A 13,941-nucleotide genomic window follows, 5' to 3' on the forward strand; every position below is an offset into this window, starting at 1 on the left:
CACCCTGAGGGGTTGCAGCTTCTGCAACCGACAACCGCGTGCTCTGGTTCACACCACCTAAGAGCTGTACTTGCAGCAAGAAAAGCCAGTGCGTGATAATTTATATTAAACTGCTGGCTCCACGCACAAGGCACAGGCTACAAGGCTGCCACAAGGCACAGGCCACACGGCCGCCGCAAGGTACAGGCCACACAGCCGCCCGCCGCAAGGCACAGGCCGCGGCTAAGGAAGGGAGGGCTCGTGCCAAGCCGAACTCGAGCGGGGAAAGGAGAGGTCCTAAAAGCCAAACGTTCGGGCGCCAGATGAAGGCGTAAGTCACGAACAAGGCAACACCAGTTTGGAGTTATGATTAATAGGGTGTTATTTATTTAAAGGGGAAAAAACTTACAGATCACAATCCCAGACAACAGCCATCTGCGCAACCAGGAAGGGAGTCTTGTCTCCAGCCGAGCAGGAAGAGAAGAGAGTGAGCAGAGGAAATAGCCGCTTTTTTAAAGGGAGTGAGACCACGCCCCAATGGGCTGGTATCACAGCAGCTATTGGTTGGAGGGGCGGAAAGACCTCCCGCAACAACAGTCAAACTTTTAGCTGACTCTCTGCCTAATCTGCTCTGACTCACAAACTCTTAGGAAGCATGTGGCATCCTTAGAGACTCTGGAAGGAGCTTTGAGAATGCAGCAAATATGGATATCAGAGACATTTTCCCGGACATCTCCTAGCTCTTGCCAGAGGCTTGGGGATGCTGGTTGGAGTGTATGAGTCTTTATAGTAATAAAGTTTTATGCAAGGAATGACTTGTCAAAAATGAAGATCTGACTCACCTGTATCAAGTTTGTCAAGAATTCACTGGCGAGCCCTTCTTTCCCTGTGTGTCCTTTCTCAGGAGACAGTGGGTACAGAGAAGACTGAACTGGGGGAGAAGAAATAAATTATGAGAATCTTGGACATCCTGAGATGATCTGAGGTTTACTTATCCACCAGAGACAGAGAAAATACCACTACCCACACCTATGGCATGCATACTCACATGCACACACATAGCATGTTCTTTTACCCCTCCCTGCACAAATACTTAGTCACAGCTTTCATAAGCATGGCATAACCTTGTCTCTACTTAGCTAAGATACAGGGCTAAGACCACCTATGAGGAAAATAACATTTATTCCGGGAACAATTAAAGGTAAAATTCAAAAGAGACCATACAATCATCATGAAGTTGACAGATCCAAAACCCAGCAGCTACATCGTGTCCAAGAGCTATCACATCCATGGACCACTGGGCTTCAGTCTTGCCTTTCCTGCTAGGCCTGAGCTTCCTCAAGGACTACCCAGTCTCTACCACTTTCTGAACTGTAGGCTTAGGGGACTATGAATCTTCCTGTATGGGCTGCTAGGACCTCGTGACTTACCATATATCAGAGGAATGACAGTTGCTGCCATCCTGACTCCAACAGCAGAGCTTCCGAACAGGATACAATAAATGGGCCAGATATCCTTCTGACTCCCACAGACACCAAAGGCAGCTCTATGGAATCAACAGAAGAGAGGAAGGCTCCACAACCACTCTCCTTTCCAGGGGTTTTGAGGACGAGTCTTTTACAGCTTGTCCATCTTGGTCTTCTTCAAAATGCACATTCTGTCTCCCACATTGGACCTTTATTCTGCTTTATTTTTGTTTGTCAAGGAGGGGGGGATCTGTTTTCCTTCTGCTTTCACATCACCATCAATAAGAATTCTCCCTGTTTAAAGCAACACAGCAATTCCGAAGTCTTCACCAGCCGAAAGTCTACTGATTCAATCCAATTCTGGCACAACCTTCTTGAATATACTCAGACTTGAATACTCACAGACTGCAGGCTCAGCTCCCAGAGTGCCCCTGTGCCCCAATTTTAGTTGCCAGTCCTCAGTGGGGTTCCCTATGCTCTTGATCCAGTGGCTGAAACATGAAAAGGGGTTTTAAAAAACTTGCAGGAATGCTGCCTGAGGCACTTGGAAGTGCTCAGCTCCAGAACAGCAGGAGAATGATGTTTCTAGGTCATCTGAAGCCACTGTTTATAGTGATCGGGATTTCAGGCACTATTAGCTTACAGCCCAATTGCTTCTCCTTTAAAAAACGGCTCTGCTGTCCCCTTAGACGCAGTTCTCAATCGTCTCATCTCTGCTGTCTTTTCTGTTAGAATGTACATTCCATGGAGACAGGACAAAGCCTGTTTTGGGCCTCATGCATCAGGCCAAGGCCCAGCTCATGAGAGTGACCAACTGTCCTAGACTCCCTAATCTGCTCTGACTCTCTAATGTCCTCTGTCCTAGAAAACTCCTCAGCCTGAATAAAACTTGTGTAATAATGAATATCAATTACATAATAATAGAATATTCCCTTAATATGATTTCAGGAATGCTTAAAAAAAAAGGCAGGTGCAGGCTCAGCTGTAGAGCATTTGCCTAACCTGTCCAAGACAAGTGTTTGATCCTCAGCACTGGATAAAAGAAATCAAGCACATATAGCTAATAAATATCTTCTATATTATAAAAGATCATACTGCTGTTTCAGAAACGTTAAATTCCTATCATGAGGCAAGGTAAAAAGAACAGCCCTGTATCTTACTCTTTAGTCTGAAAGTTGTTCTTTGATACTCTTCCAAATGTTTTCAATCCTCTCAACATTTCGTAGCTAGTCTATTCAGTTTTAGATTTCTGTTACTAACATAAGGAAACACAAAACTTCCTCTTCATGCATGCCCCTTTATTCTGAACCCTCATGAAGATGCAGAGATTTTTAGAAGTCTCAGGGAACGAGCATGAATACTACTGAGTAGCTCTAGCATTTACTGGGAAGGCTTGTAGGTGCTAAAATACATAGAAATAGCTCATCAATTCATACTTAATAAAACCCTGAAAATTGCGGTGCTGAGGTACACAAGAAAATTCTGCATTTATGAGATTATTCATATTCATCGTTAGTTACATTTGTGTAATTTGCATTCAACTACATTACTTATTACACACCCTAGCATCCATCCCTTGAATATAACCCACCAAATATTAATACAGCATCTTGAGATAACCCTCATTCTTAAGTGGTTGCATCCTTAGAGTCACACAACCTGTTACAAGCAAAAGAAAAGTCCTGTGGAAGTTCCATACTGCAGGGTGGGCAGGAACTCTATTGCTTCACGTTCCACATCCTGTTCACCTGGTGACACAAAATTTCTAGACTAATGAGGACAGGTGTTCACTGAGGCGTTTTCAACACCACACTGAGGTTTCAACACAAATCTGAGTTTGAGAATGATGGGATTTATTATTTATTTATTGTCTAAAAAGACTAAAAAACGGCAAAAAAAATCGATTCTGAGCCCTTTTACAGCTAGTACTAAAGTTGTGACAGAAAAAAAGAAGACTCCATCACCCGCCCTTCACGTATATTTACAGATTTAACATGTAATAAAGAGCCCAGCTTATGGCTGCAGAAATAGAATTACCTGATCTCTATGCAGGCTCAAGCTCAAAAGGGCAGGCAGAAGATGAAACGATTTGTCAGTTTAATGGCACAATTTATTTGACTGGAGAGCAATCTTCCGGTGACTCCATGGACGGTAAACATGCCTTGTAGCTTAGAAGGCCTCAAAGTGACGGAGCTGAAGAATTCCCACTCTAGCACTACTGCTAATTTGGTCTGCTTGCTGCTTGCAGAGCAGGACACAGAACAGTCCCGAGCCTCCTGCCACCCCGCCTCATTCTGTGAGAAGAAAAAGCATCTCCAGAACTGAGAGGTGGAAGTGCTTGAGGTGTCTGGGCTGCTGAAAGAGCAGGAGGCCTCCTGGCCGAGAAAGCTGCCAATCAGCGCTCCTCCTCCACCCGACCAAAACCGGCCTAGCACACCCTACACCGCCCCGCCCAGCAGCCCACCCGCAGCAGCGACACCCGCACCAGCTCCGGGAGCCCACGCGCTTCCACTTCCGCCCTGGGCGCGCGCTTCTCTGCTCATTTCCGCCCAAAAGTTCGTCAGGGATTCGGGGCGGGGTTAGTGGGTAGATTTCGCGTCCGTGGAGCCTTCCCAGTTTGCTTAGTGACTTTGGGATAGGTGAGCCAAGGAGACCATGGGCGGCTCCAGCAGCAGAGGCTGTGGGAGGAAACCGGGCTGTGGGAGCAGCCAAGCTTGCAAGCCCGTTAGGTGATAACGGGAAATAGTTGGGTGGGCATAGGCTATGGTGCGGATTAGTTCTGGGCCGGATGATGGGTGGATAAAGCCGGGAGTGAACTGAGTTGACTGTGGGTGGTCAATGGTGGTGTGGGGTGTGAGGTTGGATTGCTACTGTCCCTTGGAGTCAGAGAGGCTAGTTGCAGGGATGGGAATATGGTTGGGTATAGGTAATGCGGGGCTGTGAGTCCTATGGTTCTTGGTAGGGTAAGAGATCAGACCCAGGGGTGGTACTGCAGGACCATGAATGAAGCTGTGTAAGGAGAATTCTGGTTGCTTGTGAGAAAAGAGAACAGGACAAGACTCTTGGAACTCAGCCGTCCAAGCACAAAATTGTTTGCAGAATGTACTTTTGTGCCCCTCCCAGGCGTAGTATATAGGAGTGGGTTTACTTTAGATTATTTTACTATTCAGACGATGTTTCCAAGCTCAGATTGTCCTCATGATTGGCTACACCAGTGGTTCTCAACCTATGGGTCACGACCCCTCGTGGGGGGGTTGAAGGACCCTTTTACGTGGGTCTCTTAAAACCATTGGAAAACACAGATATTTACAGTATGAGTCATAACAGTAGCAAAATTACACAAAGTTGCAAAGGAAATAATTTTATGGTTGGGGAGGTCACCGCAATATGAGGAACTGTATTAAAAGATCACAGCATTAGGAAGCTTGAGAACCACTGGTATACAGCCTAAATACACGTGAACATGCTTTGCCCTTGTGACTGTTTAAACTTGAATTCATACAAACTTTGCTCACATGATGTCCTGAATAAAGCTGGCTATTGCATGAGACTTCACTCTGCCTCATTTTTAGGCTCCATTCTCACTTACCAGGAACCTTTCTTCAGTCTATTCTCCATGATTATACAGCCTGCCAGAATTGCATTGTACATATTTCTCTGCATCTTGCTTCTTGAAGGCCAACACTATTTACATATATCTATATAATGAATTGTGATAAAGCAATTGCAGGCATGATCAGAAAACTTTTTAGCATGAACACTGGGTAGGGATGACCTTAATTGCTGGAGCTTTCTGGGATGAAGGAGGAGGGTTATTATATTTAGAACAAGTGATTGTTATAGTTCTGATGTTTTGAAGAACTTCCTTACTGATTCCCATAGTGGATTTTACATGCTCAGAAACAGTGTATAAGATTTTATTCACTCTGTATCCTTAACAATATGTTTTATTTTCTTGATGAAAGGCGTACTAACTGAGCAAGATAAAAGCTCCTTCTATACTACTGGGTATATACTAGAAAGAGTATTCTAGTTCACTTTTCCCTGCTGTGATAAAACATTCTGACAAAAAAGCCACTAGAGTAGGAAAGGATTTATTGAGCTTACACATCCTGACTTCAGTCCATCACTGAGAGAAGTCTGGGCAGGAATTGAAACATGAGGTATGGAGGAACACTGCTTAGGTTGCCCAGCCCACACTGTCACACTGCCCACAGTAGTATGGACTCTCCCATGTCAATCATAAATGATAAAGCACCCCACAGACTTGTCTCCTGGCCAATCTGATGGAGGCATTTTCTCAGCTGAGTTTTCATCTTCACAGATAACTCTAGCTTGTGTCAACTTGACAAAAACGTTATCAACTTGCCATAGATATATCTGCATACTCATGCCTGTTACTTCATCCTTCACAATAGCTATGGTGTACCAGCCTGTATACGCATTAACAGAGGAATGGGTTAAATGTGGTAAAAATATACAGTGGGATTCTGTAGAGCCATAAAGAATATGTCATTTGCAAAAAAGAATGGACAAGGAGGGATCATTTTACTAAATAATCATATTAAGTGAAATAAACCAGTCTCACAAAGAAAAATATTCTGTGTTTTCTGTCACACATGGAATCTAGGGGGAAATATAGTAAGGAATGTCATAAGCCCATTCATTTGTGCAATTAACATGTTAATTTAAAAGTACATTGTATTTATTGTGTGTGTCTGCGTGCAGAGGTCAGAGGACATTCTGTGGGTTTCAGTCCTCTCCTTACACCATACGGGTCCCAGGGATAGAACTTATGTGGTGAGGTTCAGAAACAAGTGCCCTTACCCACTGAGCTATCTTTCAGGCCCAATATACTCTAATTTGATAAAACAGAGTTTTTATGCAAGACAGACTAATCCTAGACTGTGTTGGGGGGATCATTGCCTCAACCTTGTTATATATAGACATTTCACATTCTGTATTCTCTTAACTCAAATGAATTTATCTTGAATTTATTCTGTTCCCAGGGATGAAATCAAGAACCAGAATGCTGAGTGTGGGCAGCAGGGCTGACTGGAGGCAGGACGTCGACTTCAGTTTCCAGGCACAGATGGAGATCTGTTCTTCCTTCCATGTGTACTGCAATCATCTGTGTGCTAGGAGATACTCTGCAAGTGATCAGAGTGGAGGCCCTTTCAGGGACCAACGTGGGCCATGAGTTGCCAGCAGTTTCACACTGTACAGTGTAAAATTATGTGTGGCTGGAATAGGAATCAGCCGTAAACAGCAAAGGAATTCTGACATACAGTACAACATGAACGAAACATTTTGTTGAGGAAGGTATGCCAGTGCTGAAGGATAAATGCTATCTGTTTCTACATACAGCCCTCGCTAATACAGCCAAATTTATAGAAGTAGAAGTAGGAGGGTGGATGCCCTAGCCTGGGAAGAGGGATAAAAAGTTAGTGTGCAGTAGGAAAAGAGTTTCCTGTTTCTGAAATGACAGTTCTTGAGATGAATGGTGGTGATGGTTACACAACTACATGAAGAGAGTATTACCTCTGGGCTAGACACTGAAGGGTGAGTCAGACAGTATTTATGTTTTGTAGGTCTTATGATATTTTTAAAGCAAAAATATAATCTGTAGCTACTCTGAGATTGCATTGTTTTCTTTCTGTTTATGAATGTCCTTTCTCTTCCTCCACCTCCTCTTCCTACTCTCCTTGTTCCTCTTCCTCCTCCATCTGCTCTTCCTCAGTCTCCATCTTCTTTCCTCCCATTCTATTTACAATTTTTGTCTTCATTTCTTCTTTCTGTTATTTATTTCTCAGTGACTGTCTGCTCTCTCTTTGCCCCTCTTTCCTCCCTTCTCGTTTGTTTCTCTCATCTGTGTTTTGTCTCTCACCGGCCCCCAGTTATATTGCCCAATTATTTCCGTTCTTGTAGAAAACCCCAGTTTTTGCCCTTGTTTCTGTACTCTGTATCCATTTTGTTACCAGAGGGAGAATTACCGTCAAAACTGGGGGACCATATAAACTGTAGGAATTAAAACAAGGACTAGAATTTCATGTCAGAAAATACATCAAGCCATCACATTGTATTTCACAAATATATTTAATTATTTCTCAAAAATTTAAAAAGACAAGCCTAGGCAGTTTGGATGCTCACCTTACTAGACCGGGATGGAGGTGGGTGGTCCTTGGACTTCCCACAGGGCAGGGAGGGTTGATTGCTCTTTGGGCTGACAAGGGAGGGGGACTTGACTGGGGGAGGGGGAGGGAAAGGGGAGGCGGGGGAGGGGAAGAGACAGAAATCTTTAATAAATAAATAAGACAATTAGAAGGATAAAATTTATCAATAACCTGAAGCATTATGTAGACATAAAAGTTATTATATACTGTGGTCCAAAATTAATACTATTTTATGTAGAATTTGTTTTAGCTAATATAACAACAAATTTTGCATATTTATAGAATAATTTATTAATTTTGCATCACTCAGATTAAAATATAGAGATGATTTAAGGCAGGGAAAGTTTATTTATCTACAGTTTGTTGGGGAATATTATATTAAGGTATTATTTTTGTTTATGTCACACTTGTTTTAAGTCTGTAAAGCTGTGCTGTACCTGTCTAGAACACCTGATGGTCTAATAAAGATCTGAACAGTCAATAGCGAGGCAGGAAAAAGGATAGGCCGGGCTGTCAGGCAGAGAGAAGATGTAGAGAAAATCTTGGAACAAAGGGAGGAGTAGCCAGAGAAGAAGGAGGACATCAGGGGCCAGCCATCCAGCTACACAGCAATCCACAGGGCAAGAGTAAGATTTACAGAAGTAAGAGAATGGGAAAAATCCATAGGCAAAAGGTAGACAAGATAACTTTTAAGTAAAAGCTGGCAAGCAACAAGCCAAGCTAAGGCTGAGCATTTTCACCTAAGAATAAGCTTCCATGTGACTCAGTTGCGAGCTGGGTGGCATTCCCCACTCCCCGAAAAGAGCCAAAGAGTTTAAAGCACCTTACTACAACACAGGTTCAGAACATTACCATCTATCCTGATAGGACTCTGGCTTTGGGATTGGGAGATAGCAAATTTACGCATGTGGGCAGACTAGGAAGCAGAGACAGCTGATCTGGAACCAGAGGTAGTTAAAATATTCATATTGTCTGCTCCTCGTGATTTTCTTCTGCTAGTAAAGACCCTCCTGCTAAAGTCTCTATGCCTTCAAAATACTGTTATAAACTGGGAACTGAGAATTCAAAATATAAGCCTGTGGGGGACAGTTCAGATTCAAACCATAGCAGGTGCCCTGTAACCCTGTGATGTCTTAGAATGTGTGTGCATTGTAATATGTTGAAATCAGGGTAAATAAACTAATCTCAAAGACATCATATGTTTATGTTGAAAATATAAAAGCCAATCAAGTTTTTATATATAGCCATTATTGTTTCTATAGTTATTTACATTTTTTAAAAAATATATATTCTAGCCGGGCGCTGGTGACACACGCCTTTAATCCCAGCACTCAGGAGGCAGAGGCAGGCAGATCTCTGTGAGTTTGAGACCAGCCTGGTCTACAAGAGCTAGTTCCAGGACAGGCTCCAAAACCACAGAGAAACCCTGTCTCGAAAAAACCACTATATATATATATATATATATATATATATATATATATTCTAGAAATTAAGCTCATATTTTCTGTTATTACCACATGTCAATGTATGGGGTAAATTGTATCAGATGTACATTCTCTATATTCATATTAATTCTAACTATGTTAGGTATGATAATTCATTTGAGAGGTTAAGGCTGAGATAGGAGGATTCTATACAGCCTCTATACAGCAAGTTGAAGACTAACAAGGATTATGTGGAGCCAGAACATGTGGTGTAGGAGGTCTTTCTGTCTTTGTGTTGCTTTCATTGGTTAATGAAGAAACTGCTTTGGGCTGGTTGATAGGGTAGAATTTAGGTAGGCAAGGAAGACAGAACTGAATGCTGGGAGAAAGAAGGGTGGAGTCAGAGAGATGCCATGGATCTGCTGGAGACAGACCTGAGAATTTTATCCAGTAAGCCACTGCCATGGGGCAATACACAAATTGATAGAAATGGTTTAAATTAAGATATAATAATTAGACAATAAGAAACTAGAGCTACTGGGCCAAGCAGGGATTTAATTAATACAATTTCTATGTGGTTATTTTGGGGGTAAGCTAGCCAAGCAGCCAGGACGAACAAGTGGCACCTTGCAACAATTGGTGCCCACATGGCCAACTAAATCCATGTAAAACCTGAGAGGGATTAAAAAGAAATTCTAAATGAAAAAAATAGAGAGTTTAACACAGCTTGCTGTTTGCTGGCTGCATGCTGCAGCTCCTTTAAGAGAGGTTTTTTTGACTCAGCAGCAGCAGCAGCAGAAAAAAAAAGCCATGCTGTTTTAAAATGCAGCTCCTTGGGCCATGTCACCAGCACAAACTCCAACTATGGAGCATTTCAATGGCATTTGTGGACCTGGGTGTTTGTGTGCCCACTCAGGGCTGGGAGGAAAGTTGCTGAGACCATGCCTGGGCTCAGTGATCCCTGCCTGGGCAGGTGGTGGGCATAAGCAGAAGAGCATGGAGGATTCCTACTGTCACACACAGAGATATTTCCAGGCCATGAAGTGTGCTGCATGGCAGATTTAGCTTTTACTCAGAAATAAGGGTTTATGTGCTGCATGGTGCTACCCGGAGGTTAGGGGGTGAAGATGGCTCCCACCTGGTGGTCCTAGAGCTGAAGTGAACTACCTCCACCATATTTAAATTCTGAGAGAGATGGAGCCAGCACCCAGGGTCACTGAAACCAAGCTGCTTAGCATTTTAAGAAATGCTTCTGATCAGAAAAGAAGTACAGATTCACAATAGAACAGATTCAGACATTAAAAGACCTATAAATAGGTCACAGTGTTGAATAAATGTATGTAGGCTTGGGAGAGAGAAGAAAAAGAGTATAGAGAGTCAAAAAATAAATTTAATGCTTTAAAAAATGGTAAAGTCTTTAAAGAGACAGTAAAGATAGTCATAGATTAAAAGGAGTAAAGAAAATAAGCCACATAAAAATGGAAAATTCACAGAGAGTCTGGATTATGTATATTATTGTGTTTTCTTTGAATTTTTTGACTGTGAAGGAGCTAAGTACAGCGAAACATTTCATTGTATGGGCTGCTAAACTAAACCAGCATGTATATTATAAAGGTATTATGACTTCAGAATTTGGGTCTAAGAACATGTTGCTTGGGAAAAGATGTTCTTCTTTTGTTTTCACAGAAAATGAGAACCTGTGGATTCCTTCCAGGCAAATATGGTTTCATGGACCAAGGCCTCCTGAAAGGTTGTTGTAAACACCCTCAAAAAATTACTTTGCCCAACTGCTGACTGAGATGGTCCTAGTGTACAAGACACACCATGAAATAACAGTGCCCCCAAACAACAGGAAGCAGTATGGACAAAACTACGTCCATATTTCCAAATATTGTTCATAGTTGTTTGTTTACATTTAAAGGGGTATATGCTATAAAGATAAATAATTTGCTTTGGTATAGATCTTTGTTTATTGATACAAATTTAAGGTTAATTTTGTTTTATGTATATTTCTGTTTTTTGATTAAAATTGTAATGTATAATTTAAATTTGTAATGTATAATTAAGAAATATAGGTTAATAGATAGTCATTTATAATAGTCAAGCTTATAGTCATGCTTTTTAGATTTTCTAGATGTATAGAGATATATTTCAGTTAGATAGATATTCTTCAAATCTTTCAGAGACCTTCAGAATATGGCATTTAAATGTTTTAATAACTTAGGGCTTTTCATGACCATGAGACACATCTTCTTTTGTTAAGACCAAGCTACTTCAAGAGGATAGTGGGCATTGAAGAGACTCCTTATGGAGCTGGTTAGCCATTGGGCAAGAAACTACTCTTGCCTGCTTCATGGACTATTTCATGGTATGCTGTAAAAACTGGACATGCAGAACTCAAAGAGAAATGACTGCTGAACTTGGCTAAAGGTGAGATGATCCTTCGGGGTTCCTGCTTCATGAAAGAGTCTGTGAGACATTCTGCAGTAAACAGAAGAAAGTGACTGGCAAACTGCCAGTATAGGCAGTCCAGTCTTTGAAATTTCCTGCTTCATGGAAAAATCTTCTGGACACTATGGGCATGTAAGCCGAAGATGGATGCCCCAATGGTACAGAAAAACTTTGGGAGACTGTCCAGGTAGCAAGATGTCTCTGTCATTTCTAGAGTTTTGGAAGTTGCTTGCAATGTACTTCCAGTTTACTTAGGTAATATTATATTTTTCTGGAGTCTATGATGGAGTTGAAGAGTTTATAGTTATAGTTTTCTTTGTTATGATAAAAGATAAAGTATATATAAATATTGTAACTGTAATTCTTGCTTGATAACTTTTGTTATTTGTAATTTTACTATGTTAAAGTCAAAGCCTTCCTTTTTGTTTAAACAGAAAAGGGGAAATGGTGAAGGAGATCCTTCTGTCTTTGTGTTGCTTTCATTGGTTAATAAAGAAACTACTTTGGGCTGGTTGATTGGGCAGAAATGAATGCGGGGAGAAAGAAGAGCAGAGTCAGAGAGATCTGCTGGGGACAGACGCTGGAAATTTTACCCGGTAAGCCAATGCCATGTGGCAATACACAGATTAATAGAAATGGGTTATATTAAAATGTAAGAATTAGCCAATAAGAAACTAGAGCTAACGGGCCAAGTGGTGATTTAATTAATACAGTTTCTTTGTGGTTATTTTGGTGCTGAGATAGCCAGGCAGCCGGGATGAACAAACAACTCCTTGCAACAAATATGTCTCAAAAATGCTTTCCACTTAAAGAGTATGTGAAAAATTTCCTTTTGGTTCTAATAAAAATGGGTCATTGTGACTTTTTCAAGGGAAAGAGTCATAGAATGATGACAGCATATGAAGGTTCCGAGCAGTCTGAGGAGCTGCTTGGAGGTAAGATACTCTGGAAAAAAAGACATAATATAGATGGCCCTTCTTGAGAAGTTTGTGGTAAAAGGAAAGGACAGAAAAGATTAGACAAAGGATTTCTATGTAGTTCAGAGAAATGTAACCATGATTAATTTCCAAAGGAAGGATTCCCTAGAAAAAGACATTAAAGATTGAGGGACTTCTTGGTATATTGAGGGCATGAGGTTACAAAACAGGAAGATGGGGAAAATCTCAGACTGGAAAATAAAGGAAATATCAGTATGATTGGAAGAAGTGTACACACAGCCTAAGATATGTGTAAGTTTGTCAGCTAGACCCCTACAGCTTCAGCTTAGTCAGTTTCCCCATGCAGTACTGAGGAAGTTGTAAGGGAACTTGAATGTGTAGGAGGGTGAGGGTTTGATTCCTCTGCTCTTGACTGTGGATGTAAACATCTGCTTGACTTCCTGGCAGTGATGGGCTATAACAGGAACTCTTTCCTACCCATTGTTTTTACCAGAGTATTTTATCACAGCAGCAGAAAGAGGAATTAAACGTGGAAATGACAAAAAGTAAAAATTCAGAACGTATCAAATAGGCTTAAGGTAAATTCAGTGACTTGATAGACTAACACCTTTTGCCATGTTAATGTCAAATTTTTGTATTTATAGTTGCACCAAAATAGTATGTTCTGTGTTTTTTCATCAGGTATCATAAGACCAGCAATAGCTATGGCATGGTAGTGATAACATTCTTCCTAAGTTGAAGTTTTACAAGGTATGTAAGATAAAAGGAAAAGAATTTTTCAGTAATACCAATGGAATTATTGAGATCACAGACTGTGAAATTGAGTATTGATGTGGGATCAGGAAGAAGGAGCTTGGATAATGGGTACCAAAGTTACACTGGAAGAATCAGTTCTTATATTCTATAGCAGAATATAATCCTAATATATTCTATATTAATATTGTGACTATAATTCACAATATTTTATATATATTATAATGAACTTAGGAAAGAGAAATCTGAAGCTTCTCAAGATAGAAATGGTAAATGCTGAGATGGTTAAAATGCTTGACTTAAACCTAACACATACTCTCCTGTAAATGTTTGTACTTTGTATGTTAATCTAAAAGAACAATTTTCACAGAAGTCAAATTGTAGAACCTGCCCAGATGCCCATCATCATATGAATGGATAAAGAAAATGTGGCATATATAGACAAGTGAAATTTTTATTTTTGAGACAGGGTTTCATATAGCTCAGGCTTGTGTCAAACTCACTGTGTAGCTGAGGATGCCTTAAATTTTTTTTCCAGCCCTTCATTTTTTTTTATTGAGAATAAGAAAAAAAAAGATTCCGCCTCCTCCCAGCCTGCCATTTCCCTCCCCCTCCCCCCACTCTTCTCCCCCTCCCCCCTCTCTTCTCCCCCTCCCCCCACTCCTCTCCCCCTCCCTCTCCTATCCAAAGAGCAGTCATGGTTCCCTGCCCTGTGGAAAGTCCAAGGTCCTCCCCCCTCCGTCCATGTCTAGGAAGG

At 41.3% G+C, this 13,941-nt stretch overlaps 2 protein-coding genes across 11 annotated transcripts in view; one reads left to right on the forward strand and one right to left on the reverse strand.

Annotated features, from left to right (window-relative positions):
* The window catches only part of Znf558 (zinc finger protein 558), a 25,790-nt gene extending 21,880 nt beyond the window's left edge, over window positions 1-3,910 (reverse strand). Inside the window, exons 1-3 of one of the 3 annotated variants that reach the window (XM_050132500.1) lie at window positions 3,483-3,910; window positions 1,410-1,525; window positions 822-910 (exon numbers count right to left, since the gene is read on the reverse strand). In XM_050132500.1, coding sequence (XP_049988457.1) covers window positions 822-910; window positions 1,410-1,440 — 120 coding nt within the window. In that variant the 5' untranslated portion in view covers window positions 1,441-1,525; window positions 3,483-3,910. Of the gene's footprint in view, window positions 1-821; window positions 911-1,409; window positions 1,937-3,482 lie in introns of all 3 variants that reach the window. The other 2 variants (XM_050132501.1, XM_050132502.1) reach the window with 2 other exon arrangements.
* Window positions 1-13,941, forward strand: part of Mbd3l1 (methyl-CpG binding domain protein 3 like 1) — a 59,467-nt gene that overhangs the window by 32,669 nt on the left and 12,857 nt on the right. The window contains exons 3-6 of one of the 8 annotated variants that reach the window (XM_050132507.1): window positions 6,455-6,767; window positions 11,928-12,089; window positions 12,925-13,009; window positions 13,113-13,181. The gene's annotated coding sequence lies outside the window, so the exon portion shown is untranslated. Of the gene's footprint in view, window positions 1-6,454; window positions 6,768-9,132; window positions 13,010-13,089; window positions 13,182-13,941 lie in introns of those variants that run through there. The other 7 variants (XM_050132508.1, XM_050132504.1, XM_050132503.1 and 4 more) reach the window with 7 other exon arrangements.

The sequence above is a fragment of the Alexandromys fortis genome, unplaced genomic scaffold (assembly GCF_014885135.2).
Source record: "Alexandromys fortis isolate MF-2015 unplaced genomic scaffold, M_Fortis_MF-2015_v1.1 scaffold_392, whole genome shotgun sequence".
NCBI classification, from domain to species: Eukaryota; Metazoa; Chordata; class Mammalia; order Rodentia; family Cricetidae; genus Alexandromys; species Alexandromys fortis.